The sequence below is a fragment of the Coregonus clupeaformis genome, unplaced genomic scaffold, assembly GCF_020615455.1.
Source record: "Coregonus clupeaformis isolate EN_2021a unplaced genomic scaffold, ASM2061545v1 scaf0116, whole genome shotgun sequence".
Taxonomy (NCBI): Eukaryota; Metazoa; Chordata; class Actinopteri; order Salmoniformes; family Salmonidae; genus Coregonus; species Coregonus clupeaformis.
Window position 1 is genome coordinate 190,001 of NW_025533571.1, and position 15,000 is coordinate 205,000.

The following is a 15,000-nucleotide window of genomic DNA, read 5'->3' on the forward strand; positions in this document are numbered from 1 at the left end:
ACCTCTGATATTCCACTAAATACCCTAGTTTAATACTCCCATTATCTGACACCTCACTAAATACCCTAGTGTAATACTCCCAACCTCTGATATTCCACTAAATACCCTAGTTTAATAATCCCAACGTCTGACACCCCACTAAATACCCTAGTTTAATACTCCCTATCTCTGACACCCCACTAAATACCCTAGTTTAATACTCCCAACCTCTGATATTCCACTAAATACCCTAGTTTAGTACTCCCTATCTCTGACACCCCACTAAACACCCTAGTTTAATACTCCCAACGTCTGACACCTCACTAAATACCCTAGTTTAATACTCCCTATCTCTGACACCCCACTAAATACCCTAGTTTAATACTCCCAACCTCTGATATTCCACTAAATACCCTAGTTTAATACTCCCATTCTCTGACACCTCACTAAATACCCTAGTGTAATACTCCCAACCTCTGATATTCCACTAAATACCCTAGTTTAATAATCCCAACGTCTGACACCCCACTAAATACCCTAGTTTAATACTCCCTATCTCTGACACCCCACTAAATACCCTAGTTTAATACTCCCAACCTCTGATATTCCACTAAATACCCTAGTTTAGTACTCCCTATCTCTGACACCCCACTAAATACCCCAGTTTAATACTCTCAACGTCTGACACCCCACTAAATACCATAGTTTAATACTCCCATTCTCTGACACCTCACTAAATACCCTAGTTTAATACTCCCATTCTCTGACACCTCACTAAATACCCTAGTTTAATACTTCCATTCTCGGACACCCCACTAAATACCCTAGTTTAATACTCCCAACCTCTGATACTCCACATAAAATATCCTAGTTTAATACTCCCAACCTCTGACACCCCACTAAATACCTCAGTTTAATACTCCCTATCTCTGACACCTCACTAAATACCCTACTTTAATAATCCTAATCGATGGTCTTTTATCAGTGAGTGTATAGAGTTACCTCGTGACAGTTTGATTATGGTAACATGGGGTGTTAACACCTCTCAATACACACCAAGGGTGCTGACTCCCACTGTGTCCACAACTGATAGAGGTTGACAACAGGGTTTCTGGCTTGTTGGGGGCTCCTCTTTCTAAATAGTTTGAGACCATCCAGACTACAGTAACATCCTTCTTCAATTTCAGTTCTGGAGAGATACTGGCCGTGCAGGGTTTCGTTCCAGCCCTGCATTAATACATCTGATTCAGTTATAGTCAAGGCCCAGATGGAATGTTTTGATTGTGATTGTAATAATTGATTACGGTACTCCAATTCACCCTAGAAAGTTTTGGAACGAGTAACTAACTTTCTTCGGAGAGTAAACTCCTGTATTCCTCCCTCTATCACGTGTTGCCTCTCTGTTCTCTCTCGGTCTCCAGCTCTCTAACATCTCTGTCTCTCTGCCTCTCCTTTCTCTCTCTCTCTCTCTCTCTCTCTCTCTCTCTCTCTCTCTCTCTCTCTCTCTCTCTCCTTCCTCTCGCTCTCTCTCTCTCTCTCTCTCTCTCTCTCTCTCTCTCTCTCTCTCTCTCTCTCTCTCTCTCTCTCTCTCCCTCTCTTTTCTCTTTCCTCTCTCTCTCTCTCTCGCTCTCTCTCTCTCTCTCTCTCTCTCTCTCTCTCTCTCTCTCTCTCTCTCTCTCTCTATCCCTCTCTCTCTCTCTATCCTCTCTCTAAGACGTGTGGTAACTCCTTAAGCACCCTGTTTTGGGCCCATTATCATTCCGGACCACGATCTGAGATCTCTTCAAGTCACCATTGAACTCTCTGCCTCTGCTTTGCTTTGTAGAGAACAGGAGAGGAGTGGAGGAGGAGAGGAGTGGAGAAGGAGAGGGGTGGAGGAGGAGAGGAGTGGAGTGGAGGAGGAGAGGAGTGGAGAAGGAGAGGGGTGGAGGAGGAGAGGAGTGGAGGAGGAGAGGAGTGGAGGAGGAGAGGAGTGGAGGAGGAGAGGAGTGGAGGAGGAGAGGAGTGGAGAGGGAGAGGGGTGGAGGACGAGAGGAGTGGAGGAGGAGAGGGCCAAGTGCCACTTGATGACAGAGAGAGGTGTTGGAGAGGATAGGGAGCCTAGAGGCTGCACTCTGAGCGCTCCACCACCCTGTTGTTGTTGAACCTGCCTCCTACCAATCCCCATCACCACAACTGACCGACTGACCGGGGCGGCCTGCTCTCAAAAAAGCTACTGATTAAAGACTGTCTGGTGTCAGGCGTAGCGCTCCACTGGAAAAGGCAGGCAGGGTGATTCCGTTTGTGTGCATATGTGTGTGTGTGTCCATCGGAAGAAGCAGGGAGACTTCCTGGGTGATGCTGGGGAAACAAGTCACAGCACAGGCCTCTACTAACCAAGCCCAGCCCTGTATCAGTAACCCAGCCCAGCCCTGTATCAGTAACCCAGCCCTGTATCAGTAACCCAGCCCAGTATCAGTAACCCAGCCCTGTATCAGTAACCCAGCCCTGTATCAGTAGCCCAGCCCTGTATCAGTAACCCAGCCCTGTATCAGTAGCCCAGCCCAGCCCTGTATCAGTAACCCAGCCCTGTATCAGTAACCCAGCCCTGTATCAGTAACCCAGCCCTGTATCAGTAACCCAGCCCTGTATCAGTAACCCAGCCCTGTATCAGTAACCCAGCCCTATATCAGTAACCCAGCCCTGTATCAGTAACCCAGCCCTGTCCTGTATCAGAGGATGATGTGTGTGTCTCTTTGTTCTTGTCTCAGTTTGGGGACAGAGAGTATTTTAGTCTATGACTTCAGTTCCCCCAGGCAGTCTGTATCAGAAGAAATAAAGCATCAGAAGTTTAACTGTTTGATGTAAAAGTACTAATGTGGAAAGGCTTTCAACAGAACATTTTCTCATTCTGGGCGTTTTGAGACTTCCGTGTGTAAACCACACTCCCATGACGACTAGCTTTGAGTCTGGTAGTAAGGCTCTGCTACCCATCCCGAGCACGACGGGCCCCAACATTATACATCGAGTTAGGGCCGGGTAGGTCCTGTTTTTCCATCGATAACTAAGGTACAGGCAGGGCTCGGGTATCACTAAATTGAACACTAACATTTTGAAGCTGAGTCGTTAAATATAAGGCAGGAGAGATTATTTCACAGAAAATAATAATGTTCCTTGAGTTTTTGTCGGAATTTTACAGTGACGAAAAGTAGCTAAGCGCTAACTGCTCTCTCTTGTCTCTTCATTGAGCAGAGCAGCCCAAGTGGAGCCATTGCTATGGATACCGAGACACTCACCGCCAACATGAGCAGAGTTCATGCAGAGCGCGCTGCCTTCGTGGAGGGAGCGAGTGACAGACAGAGAGGAGCAGCTAATGGATTTCCTAACGTAGGAAGTTATTTCTGATTTCGGTGTTTCGGGCTGGGCTGGGCCGGGCCTTAAATGTTGCAGAAGCAATCGGGCCTGGGTAGGGTAGGGCCTGAACGTCACGGGCCTGAACGTCGGGTAGGGCCTGTACGTCACAGACTTTTGTAGGGTAGGGCCTGAACGTCACGGGCCTGGGTCGGGTAGGGCCTGAACGTCACGGGCCTGGGTTGGGTAGGGCCTGAACGTCACGGGCCTGGGTAGGGCTCTACCTGGTAGTAAATACTATAGCTCTTCTGGGGCAGTAGGGGGGCGTTCCAGGCCATTACCATAATACCACTAAAACTGCCATTAACACCCACACCAATACAGTAATATCCCTAGTAGAGGTACCCACACCAATACCGTAATATCCCTAGTAGAGGTACCCACCCCGTTAGCCGTGCTGACAGCCTGGTAGTAAATGCTATACCTCTTCCGGGGCAGTAAGGGATCGTTCCAGTTAAGTTATAATGCCAGAGAAGCCGGTGTTTGGAGGATATATTAGCACGGGTGTTGTTAGGCCCGAGACGAAGTTGAACACTACCATTAACACCCAAACCTAAAACTACCATTAACACCAACACCTAAAACTACATTAACACCCACACCTAAAACTACCATTAACACCCACACCTAAAACTACCATTAAACCCAAACCTAAAATGACCATTAACACCCACACCTAAAACTACCATTAACACCCACACCTAACACTACCTTTAACACCCACACCTAAAACTACCATTAACACCTCACCTAAAACTACCATTTACACCCACACCTAAAACTACCATTAACAACCACACCTAAAACTACCATTAACACCCACACCTAAAACTACATTAACACCCACACCTAAAACTACCATTTACACCCACACCTAAAACTACATTAACACCCACACCTAAAACTACCATTAACACCCACACCTAAAACGACCATTAACACCCACACCTAAAACTACCATTAACACCCACACATAAAACTACCACCTAAAACTACGATTTACACACAAACCTAAAACTACCATTTACACCCACACCTAAAACTACATTAACACCCAAACCTAAAACTACCATTAACACCAACACCTAAAACTACCATTTAAACCAACACCTAAAACTACATTAACACCCACACCTAAAACTACTTACATTTACACCCACACCTAAAACTATCATTTACACCCACACCTAAAACTATCATTTACACCCACACCTAAAACTACATTAACACCCACCCCTAAAACTATCATTAACACCCACACCTAAAACTACCATTAACACCCACACCTAAAACTACCATTTACACCCACACCTAAAACGACCATTAACACCCACACCTAAAACTACCATTAACACCCACACCTAAAACGACCATTTACACCCACACCTAAAACTACAATAACACCCACACCTAAAACTACCATTAACACCCACACCTAAAACTACCACCTAAAACTACGATTTACACCCACACCTAAAACTACCATTAACACCAACACCTAAAACTACATTAACACCCACACCTAAAACTACCATTAACACCCACACCTAAAACTACATTAACACCCACACCTAAAACTACCATTTACACCCACACCTAAAACTACCATTTACACCCACACCTAAAACTACATTAACACCCACACCTAAAACTACCATTAACACCCACACCTAAAACTACCTAAAACTACCCTTAACACCCATGCCTAAAACTACCACCTAAAACTACCATTAACACCAACACCTAAAACTACATTAACACCCACACCTAAAACTACCATTTACACCCACACCTAGAACTACATTAACACCCACACCTAAAACTACCTTTAACACCCACACCTAAAACAACCATTAACACCCACACCTAAAACTACCACTTACACCCACACCTAAAACTATCATTAACACCCGCACCTAAAACTACCATTAACACCCACACCTAAAACTACCATTAACACCAACACCTAAAACTACCATTAACACCAACACCTAAAACTACATTAAAACCCACACCTAAAACTACAATTTACACCCACACCTAAAACTACCATTAACACCCACACCTAACACTACATTAACACCCAAACCTAAAACTACCATTAACACCCACACCTAAAACTACCATTAACACCCACACCTAAAACTACCATTATCACCCACACCTAAAACTACCATTAACACCCACACCTAAAACTCCCACCTAAAACTACGATTTACACCCACCCCTAAAACGACCATTAACACCAACACCTAAAACTACATTAACACCCACAACTAAAACTACCATTAACACCAACACCTAAAACATTTTACATTACATTTTAGTCATTTAGCAGACGCTCTTATCCAGAGCGACTTACAGGAGCAATTAGGGTTAAGTGCCTTGCTTAAGGGCACATCGACAGATTTTTCACCTAGTCGGCTCGGGGATTAGAACCAGCGACCTTTCAGTTACTGGCACAACACTCTTACCCACTAAGCTACCAGCCGCCCACACCTAATATTATCATTTACACACACACCTAAAACTACCATTTACACCCACACCTAAAACGACCATTTACACCCACACCTAAAACTACATTAACACCCACACCTAAAACTACCATTAACACCCACACCTAAAACTACCACCTAAAACTACGATTTACACCCACACCTAAAACTACCATTAACACCAACACCTAAAACTACATTAACACCCACACCTAAAACTACCATTAACACCCACACCTAAAACTACATTAACACCCACACCTAAAACTACCATTTACACCAACACCTAAAACTACATTAACACCCACACCTAAAACTACCATTAACACCCACACCTAAAACTACATTAACACCCACACCTAAAACTACCATTAACACCCACACCTAAAACTACCATTAACACCCACACCTAAAACTACCACCTAAAACTACGATTAACACCCACACCTAAAACTACCTAAAACTACCCTTAACACCCACACCTAAAACTACCACCTAAAACTACCATTAACACCAACACCTAAAACTACATTAACACCCACACCTAAAACTACCATTAACACCCACACCTAAAACTACCACCTAAAACTACGATTTACACACACACCTTAAACTACCATTAACACCAACACCAAAACTACATTAACACCCACACCTAAAACTACCTAAAACTACCCTTAACACCCACACCTAAAACTACCACCTAAAACTACCATTAACACCAACACCTAAAACTACATTAACACCCACACCTAAAACTACCATTAACACCCACACCTAAAACTACCACCTAAAACTACGATTTACACACACACCTTAAACTACCATTAACACCAACACCAAAACTACATTAACACCCACACCTAAAACTACCATTTACACCCACACCTAAAACTACATTAACACCCACACCTAAAACTACCATTAACACCCACACCTAAAACTACCATTTACACCCACACCTAAAACTACATTAACACCCACACCTAAAACTACCATTAACACCAACACCTAAAACTACATTAACACCCACACCTAAAACTACCATTTACACCCACACCTAGAACTACATTAACACCCACACCTAAAACTACCTTTAACACCCACACCTAAAACAACCATTAACACCCACACCTAAAACTACCACTTACACCCACACCTAAAACTATCATTAACACCCGCACCTAAAACTACCATTAACACCCACACCTAAAACTACCATTAACACCAACACCTAAAACTACCATTAACACCCACACCTAAAACTACATTAAAACCCACACCTAAAACTACAATTTACACCCACACCTAACACTACATTAACACCCAAACCTAAAACTACCATTAACACCCACACCTAAAACTACCATTAACACCCACACCTAAAACTACCATTATCACCCACACCTAAAACTACCATTAACACCCACACCTAAAACTACCACCTAAAACTACGATTTACACCCACCCCTAAAACTACCATTAACACCAACACCTAAAACTACATTAACACCCACAACTAAAACTACCATTAACACCAACACCTAAAACTACATTAACACATTACATTTTAGTCATTTAGCAGACGCTCTTATCCAGAGCGACTTACAGGAGCAATTAGGGTTAAGTGCCTTGCTTAAGGGCACATCGACAGATTTTTCACCTAGTCGGCTCGGGGATTAGAACCAGCGACCTTTCAGTTACTGGCACAACACTCTTACCCACTAAGCTACCTGCCGCCCACACCTAAAATTACCATTTACACCCACACCTAAAACTACCATTTACACCCACACCTAAAACGACCATTTACACCCACACCTAAAACTACATTAACACCCACACCTAAAACTACCATTAACACCCACACCTAAAACTACCACCTAAAACTACGATTTACACCCACACCTAAAACTACCATTAACACCAACACCTAAAACTACATTAACACCCACACCTAAAACTACCATTAACACCCACACCTAAAACTACATTAACACCCACACCTAAAACTACCATTTACACCAACACCTAAAACTACATTAACACCCACACCTAAAACTACCATTAACACCCACACCTAAAACTACATTAACACCCACACCTAAAACTACCATTAACACCCACACCTAAAACTACCATTAACACCCACACCTAAAACTACCATTATCATCCACACCTAAAACTACCATTAACACCCACACCTAAAACTACCACCTAAAACTACGATTAACACCCACACCTAAAACTACCTAAAACTACCCTTAACACCCACACCTAAAACTACCACCTAAAACTACCATTAACACCAACACCTAAAACTACATTAACACCCACACCTAAAACTACCATTAACACCCACACCTAAAACTACCACCTAAAACTACGATTTACACACACACCTTAAACTACCATTAACACCCACACCTAAAACTACATTAACACCCACACCTAAAACTACCATTTACACCCACACCTAAAACTACATTAACACCCACACCTAAAACTACCATTAACACCCACACCTAAAACTACCATTAACACCCACACCTAAAACTACCATTAACACCCACACCTAAAACTACCACCTAAAACTACCATTTACACCCACACCTAAAACTACATTAACACCCACACCTAAAACTACCATTAACACCCACACCTAAAACTACCATTAACACCCACAACTAAAACTACCATTAACACCCACACCAAAAACTACCACCTAAAACTACGATTTACACCCACACCTAAAACTACCATTAACACCCACACCTAAAACTACCATTAACACCCATACCTAAAACTACATTAACACCAACACCTTAAACTACATTAACACACACACCTAAAACTACCATTTACACCCACACCTAAAACTACCATTAACACCCATACCTAAAACTACCATTAACACCCACACCTAAAACTACATTAACACCCACACCTAAAACTACCATTTACACCCACACCTAAAACTACATTAACACCCACACCTAAAACTACCATTAACACCAACACCTAAAACTACCATTAACACCCACACCTAAAACTACCATTAACACCCACACCTAAAACTACCACCTAAAACTACTTACATTTACACCCACACCTAAAACTATCATTTACACCCACACCTAAAACTACATTAACACCCACCCCTAAAACTACCATTAACACCAACACCCAAAACTACATTAACACCCACAACTAAAACTACCATTAACACCAACACCTAAAACTACATTAACACCCACACCTAAAACTACCATTTACACCCACACCTAAAACGACCATTTACACCCACACCTAAAACTACAATAACACCCACACCTAAAACTACCATTAACACCCACACCTAAAACTACCACCTAAAACTACGATTTACACCCACACCTAAAACTACCATTAACACCAACACCTAAAACTACATTAACACCCACACCTAAAACTACCATTAACACCCACACCTAAAACTACATTAACACCCACACCTAAAACTACCATTTACACCCACACCTAAAACTACCATTTACACCCACACCTAAAACTACATTAACACCCACACCTAAAACTACCATTAACACCCACACCTAAAACTACCTAAAACTACCCTTAACACCCATGCCTAAAACTACCACCTAAAACTACCATTAACACCAACACCTAAAACTACATTAACACCCACACCTAAAACTACTATTTACACCCACACCTAGAACTACATTAACACCCACACCTAAAACTACCTTTAACACCCACACCTAAAACAACCATTAACACCCACACCTAAAACTACCACTTACACCCACACCTAAAACTATCATTAACACCCGCACCTAAAACTACCATTAACACCCACACCTAAAACTACCATTAACACCAACACCTAAAACTACCATTAACACCCACACCTAAAACTACATTAAAACCCACACCTAAAACTACAATTTACACCCACACCTAACACTACATTAACACCCAAACCTAAAACTACCATTAACACCCACACCTAAAACTACCATTAACACCCACACCTAAAACTACCATTATCACCCACACCTAAAACTACCATTAACACCCACACCTAAAACTACCACCTAAAACTACGATTTACACCCACCCCTAAAACTACCATTAACACCAACACCTAAAACTACATTAACACATTTTACATTACATTTTAGTCATTTAGCAGACGCTCTTATCCAGAGTGACTTACAGGAGCAATTAGGGTTAAGTGCCTTGCTTAAGGGCACATCGACAGATTTTTCACCTAGTCGGCTCGGGGATTAGAACCAGCGACCTTTCAGTTACTGGCACAACACTCTTACCCACTAAGCTACCTGCCGCCCATACCTAAAATTACCATTTACACCCACACCTAAAACTACCATTTACACCCACACCTAAAACGACCATTTACACCCACACCTAAAACTACATTAACACCCACACCTAAAACTACCATTAACACCCACACCTAAAACTACCACCTAAAACTACGATTTACACCCACACCTAAAACTACCATTAACACCAACACCTAAAACTACATTAACACCCACACCTAAAACTACCATTAACACCCACACCTAAAACTACATTAACACCCACACCTAAAACTACCATTTACACCAACACCTAAAACTACATTAACACCCACACCTAAAACTACCATTAACACCCACACCTAAAACTACATTAAAACCCACACCTAAAACTACCATTAACACCCACACCTAAAACTACCATTAACACCCACACCTAAAACTACCATTATCATCCACACCTAAAACTACCATTAACACCCACACCTAAAACTACCACCTAAAACTACGATTTACACCCACCCCTAAAACTACCATTAACACCAACACCTAAAACTACATTAACACCCACAACTAAAACTACCATTAACACCAACACCTAAAACTACATTAACACCCACACCTAAAACTACCATTTACACCCACACCTAAAACGACCATTTACACCCACACCTAAAACTACATTAACATCCACACCTAAAACTACCATTAACACCCACACCTAAAACTACCACCTAAAACTACGATTTACACCCACACCTAAAACTACCATTAACACCAACACCTAAAACTACATTAACACCCACACCTAAAACTACATTAACACCCACACCTAAAACTACCATTAACACCCACACCTAAAACTACCACCTAAAACTACGATTTACACCAACACCTAAAACTACCATTAACACCAACACCTAAAACTACATTAACACCCACACCTAAAACTACCATTAACACCCACACCTAAAACTACATTAACACCCACACCTAAAACTACCATTTACACCCACACCTAAAACTACCATTTACACCCACACCTAAAACTACCATTTACACCCACACCTAAAACTACATTAACACCCAAACCTAAAACTACCATTAACACCCACACCTAAAACTACCTAAAACTACCCTTAACACCCACACCTAAAACTACCACCTAAAACTACCATTAACACCAACACCTAAAACTACATTAACACCCACACCTAAAACTACCATTAACACCCACACCTAAAATTACCACCTAAAACTACGATTTACACACACACCTTAAACTACCATTAACACCAACACCAAAACTACATTAACACCCACACCTAAAACTACCATTTACACCCACACCTAAAACTACATTAACACCCACACCTAAATCTACCATTAACACCCACACCTAAAACTACCATTAACATCCACACCTAAAACTACCATTAACACCCACACCTAAAACTACCACCTAAAACGACCATTAACACCAACACCTAAAACTACATTAACACCCACACCTAAAACTACCATTTACACACACACACCTAAAACTACCATTTACACCCACACCTAAAACTACATTAACACCCACACCTAAAACTACCATTAACACTCACACCTAAAACTACCATTAACACCCACACCTAAAACTACAATTAACACCCACACCTAAAACTACCATTAACACCCACACCTAAAACTACCATTAACACCCACACCTAAAACTACCATTAACACCAACACCTAAAACTACATTAACACCCACACCTAAAACTACCATTTACACCCACACCTAAAACTACCATTAACACCCACACCTAAAACTACCATTAACACGCACACCTAAAACTACAATTTACACCCACACCTAAAACTACCATTAACACCAACACCTAAAACTACATTAACACCCACACCTAAAACTACCATTAACACCCACACCTAAAAATACCATTAACACGCACACCTAAAACTACCATTAACACCCAAACCTAAAACTACCATTAACACCCACACCAATACCGTAATATCCCTAGTAGAGGTACCCACACCAATACCGTAATATCCCTAGTAGAGGTACCCACACCAATACCGTAATATCCCTAGTAGAGGTACCCACACCAATACCGTAATATCCCTAGTAGAGGTACCCACCCCGTTAGCAGTGCTGACAGCCTGGTAGTAGATGCTGTAGCTCTTCTGGGGCAGTAGGGGGACGTTCCAGTATCCACTGTATGTCTTGTTGTCTCCCACAGTGAAGGGTTGAGGAGCCTGTAGTCCCACAGCCGGGAACTCAGCTGTGAAGTAGTACTGGGAGTTTAGGACCGTGGAGTTCTGGAAGTGGATGGGGACAGGGTAACAGCGGAGGATCTCAGCCGCACCCCTCCTCGCCCTCTGGGGCCTCTCCTCTTCTACCACCACCTGGTACCCACTAGGGGGGAGAAGGAGGGGAGAGAGGGAATATGGGGGAGGGGGGAGAAGGAGGGGAGAGGGGGAATATGGGAGAGGGGGGAGAAGGAGGGGAGAGAGGGAATATAGGGGAGGGGGGAGAAGGAGGGGAGAGAGGGAATATGGGGGGAGGGGGGAGAAGGAGGGGAGAGAGGGAATATGGGGGAGGGGGGAGAAGGAGGGGAGACGGGGGAATATGGGGGAGGGGGAGAAGGAGGGGAGAGAGGGAATATAGGGGAGGGGGGAGAAGGAGCGGAGAGGGAATATGGGGGAGGGGGGGGAGAAGGAGGGGGAGAGGGAATATGGGGGGAGTGGGGAGAAGGAGGAGAGAGGGAATATGGGGGAGGGGGAGAAGGAGGGGAGAGGGAATATGGGGGAGGGGGGAGAAGGAGGAGAGAGGGAATATGGGGGAGGGGGAGAAGGAGGAGAGAGGGAATATGGGGGAGGGGGGAGGGGGGAGAAGGAGGAGAGAGGGAATATGGGGGAGGGGGGAGAAGGAGGGGAGAGGGAATATGGCAGAAGGAATGGGGGGATACGTGAATACAGTACAATACAAAACAAAGCAGATTTGTAAAATAAATGATGTTCGATTTTAAATAACCAACTTAATTGTTTTAATTTGCTTACCAAGAAACCCAGTTGAACCCCTAATACTTTATCCTGTTTTAGTATGACTATTATCAACCCACACCTAAAAAGTTTTCTACGAACCTAAACTCCCTCTTCCTGTCCTTCTGTGACCCAGGTGTCCTGACCCTACCTGCCCTCTGACCCCTGCCCTCTTTAGGGGACAGTTAATTAGTGTTGTGATTCCTCCTGCAGCCTCTCAGCAGCCGTTAATATTTAAACACCCAGTCCAGAGAGGCCACTACTATTACTGCATGACTCTCTTATATAAGGAAGGCTCTGAGAGAAGAAGTTTCACTTCAACAATGGGGTTGCAAAAATTCCGATAACTTTTTCCAAAAGTCCTGGTGGGAGGATCCTGGATTTCCTGTTTATTCCCTCCTGATTCCAGGAGTCTTCTAACCAGGGTCTCTATTAAACCTAGGAAGGGACATACAGTATGATTGGGGGGACAATATTGTCTCTTTCTAATATTTGGGGGACATGACCTAAACCCCATCGTTCCCGTGTAAGTTAGGCTGTTGTGTGGTGTAGAGCATCACCAAGCATCACTGGGCTCCCGAGTGGCGCAGCGGTCCAATGCACTGCATCTCAGTCACCACAGACCCCCTGGTTCGATTCCAGGCTGCATCACAACCGGCCGTGATTGGGAGTCCCACGCGGGTTTGGCCGGTGTAGGCCGTCATTGTAAATAAGAATTTGTTCTTAACTGACTTGCCTAGTTAAATAAAATAAAAATAAGACCTCATTTTGACCAGAAGGTTCATTAACAACCCTACAAAAACCTTTTGAAGCACTAGGGGTGAAAGGTCAAACACCTTATTAAGCACTAGGGGTGAAAGGTCAAACACCTTATTAAGCACTAGAGGTGAAAGGTCAAAAACCTTATGAAGCACTAGAGGTGAAAGGTCAAAAACCTTATGAAGCACTAGAGGTGAAAGGTCAAAAACCCTATCTAGCACTAGGGGTGAAAGGTCAAACACCCTATCTAGCACTAGGGGTGAAAGGTCAAACACCCTATCTAGCACTAGGGGTGAAAGGTCAAACACCCTATCTAGCACTAGGGGTGAAAGGTCAAACACCCTATCTAGCACTAGGGGTGAAAGGTCAAACACCCTATCTAGCACTAGGGGTGAAAGGTCAAACACCCTATCTAGCACTAGGGGTGAAAGGTCAAAAACCCTATCTAGCACTAGGGGGTGAAAGGTCAAACACCCTATCTAGCACTAGGGGTGAAAGGTCAAACACCCTATCTAGCACTAGAGGTGAAAGGTCAAACACCCTATCTAGCACTAGGGGGTGAAAGAGCACACAGGGATATTTAATCATTGAATTCTAACCAAGTAAAACAATCAATCTTCAGTGAGATTATACAGTAAGGGTGGTTTGGAACGTGGTGGTGAATATGACATTTGTTTGATCTTCAGCTAATATTTTATACTTTCAGTTTTAATAATGAGAGACTTCGGGGGAAATGCCAATGGAGGCAGAGGGAGGCAGAGGTAGTTCATGTAGACTTATGTCATTTAATTAACTATATTTATCCACTCTGCACTTTTTATTCCCAGATAACCTTTCCAGACAAACATAATTTATTCAAGATTAGCCAATCCAAAAGTCAGATTACCATCCCGATTACATTCATCTTCATGGTTGGTCGGTTGGTTGGCTATAGCTTGGCTGCACATGGCCTGAACTCACTGAACTGTAGCCTTGGAATGAGATGTATCTTA

The 15,000-nt window shown here is 43.1% G+C and overlaps 1 protein-coding gene across 1 annotated transcript in view; it reads right to left on the reverse strand.

The window, feature by feature from the left end:
- LOC121580570 (receptor-type tyrosine-protein phosphatase mu-like) overlaps nucleotides 1–15,000 on the reverse strand; it is a gene marked incomplete at its 3' end in the record, with an annotated part of 542,380 nt that overhangs the window by 173,272 nt on the left and 354,108 nt on the right. The window contains exon 13 of the mRNA XM_045213497.1: nucleotides 12,347–12,623. Within this exon, the coding sequence (XP_045069432.1) occupies nucleotides 12,347–12,623 (277 nt within the window). The remainder of the gene's footprint in view (nucleotides 1–12,346; nucleotides 12,624–15,000) is intronic.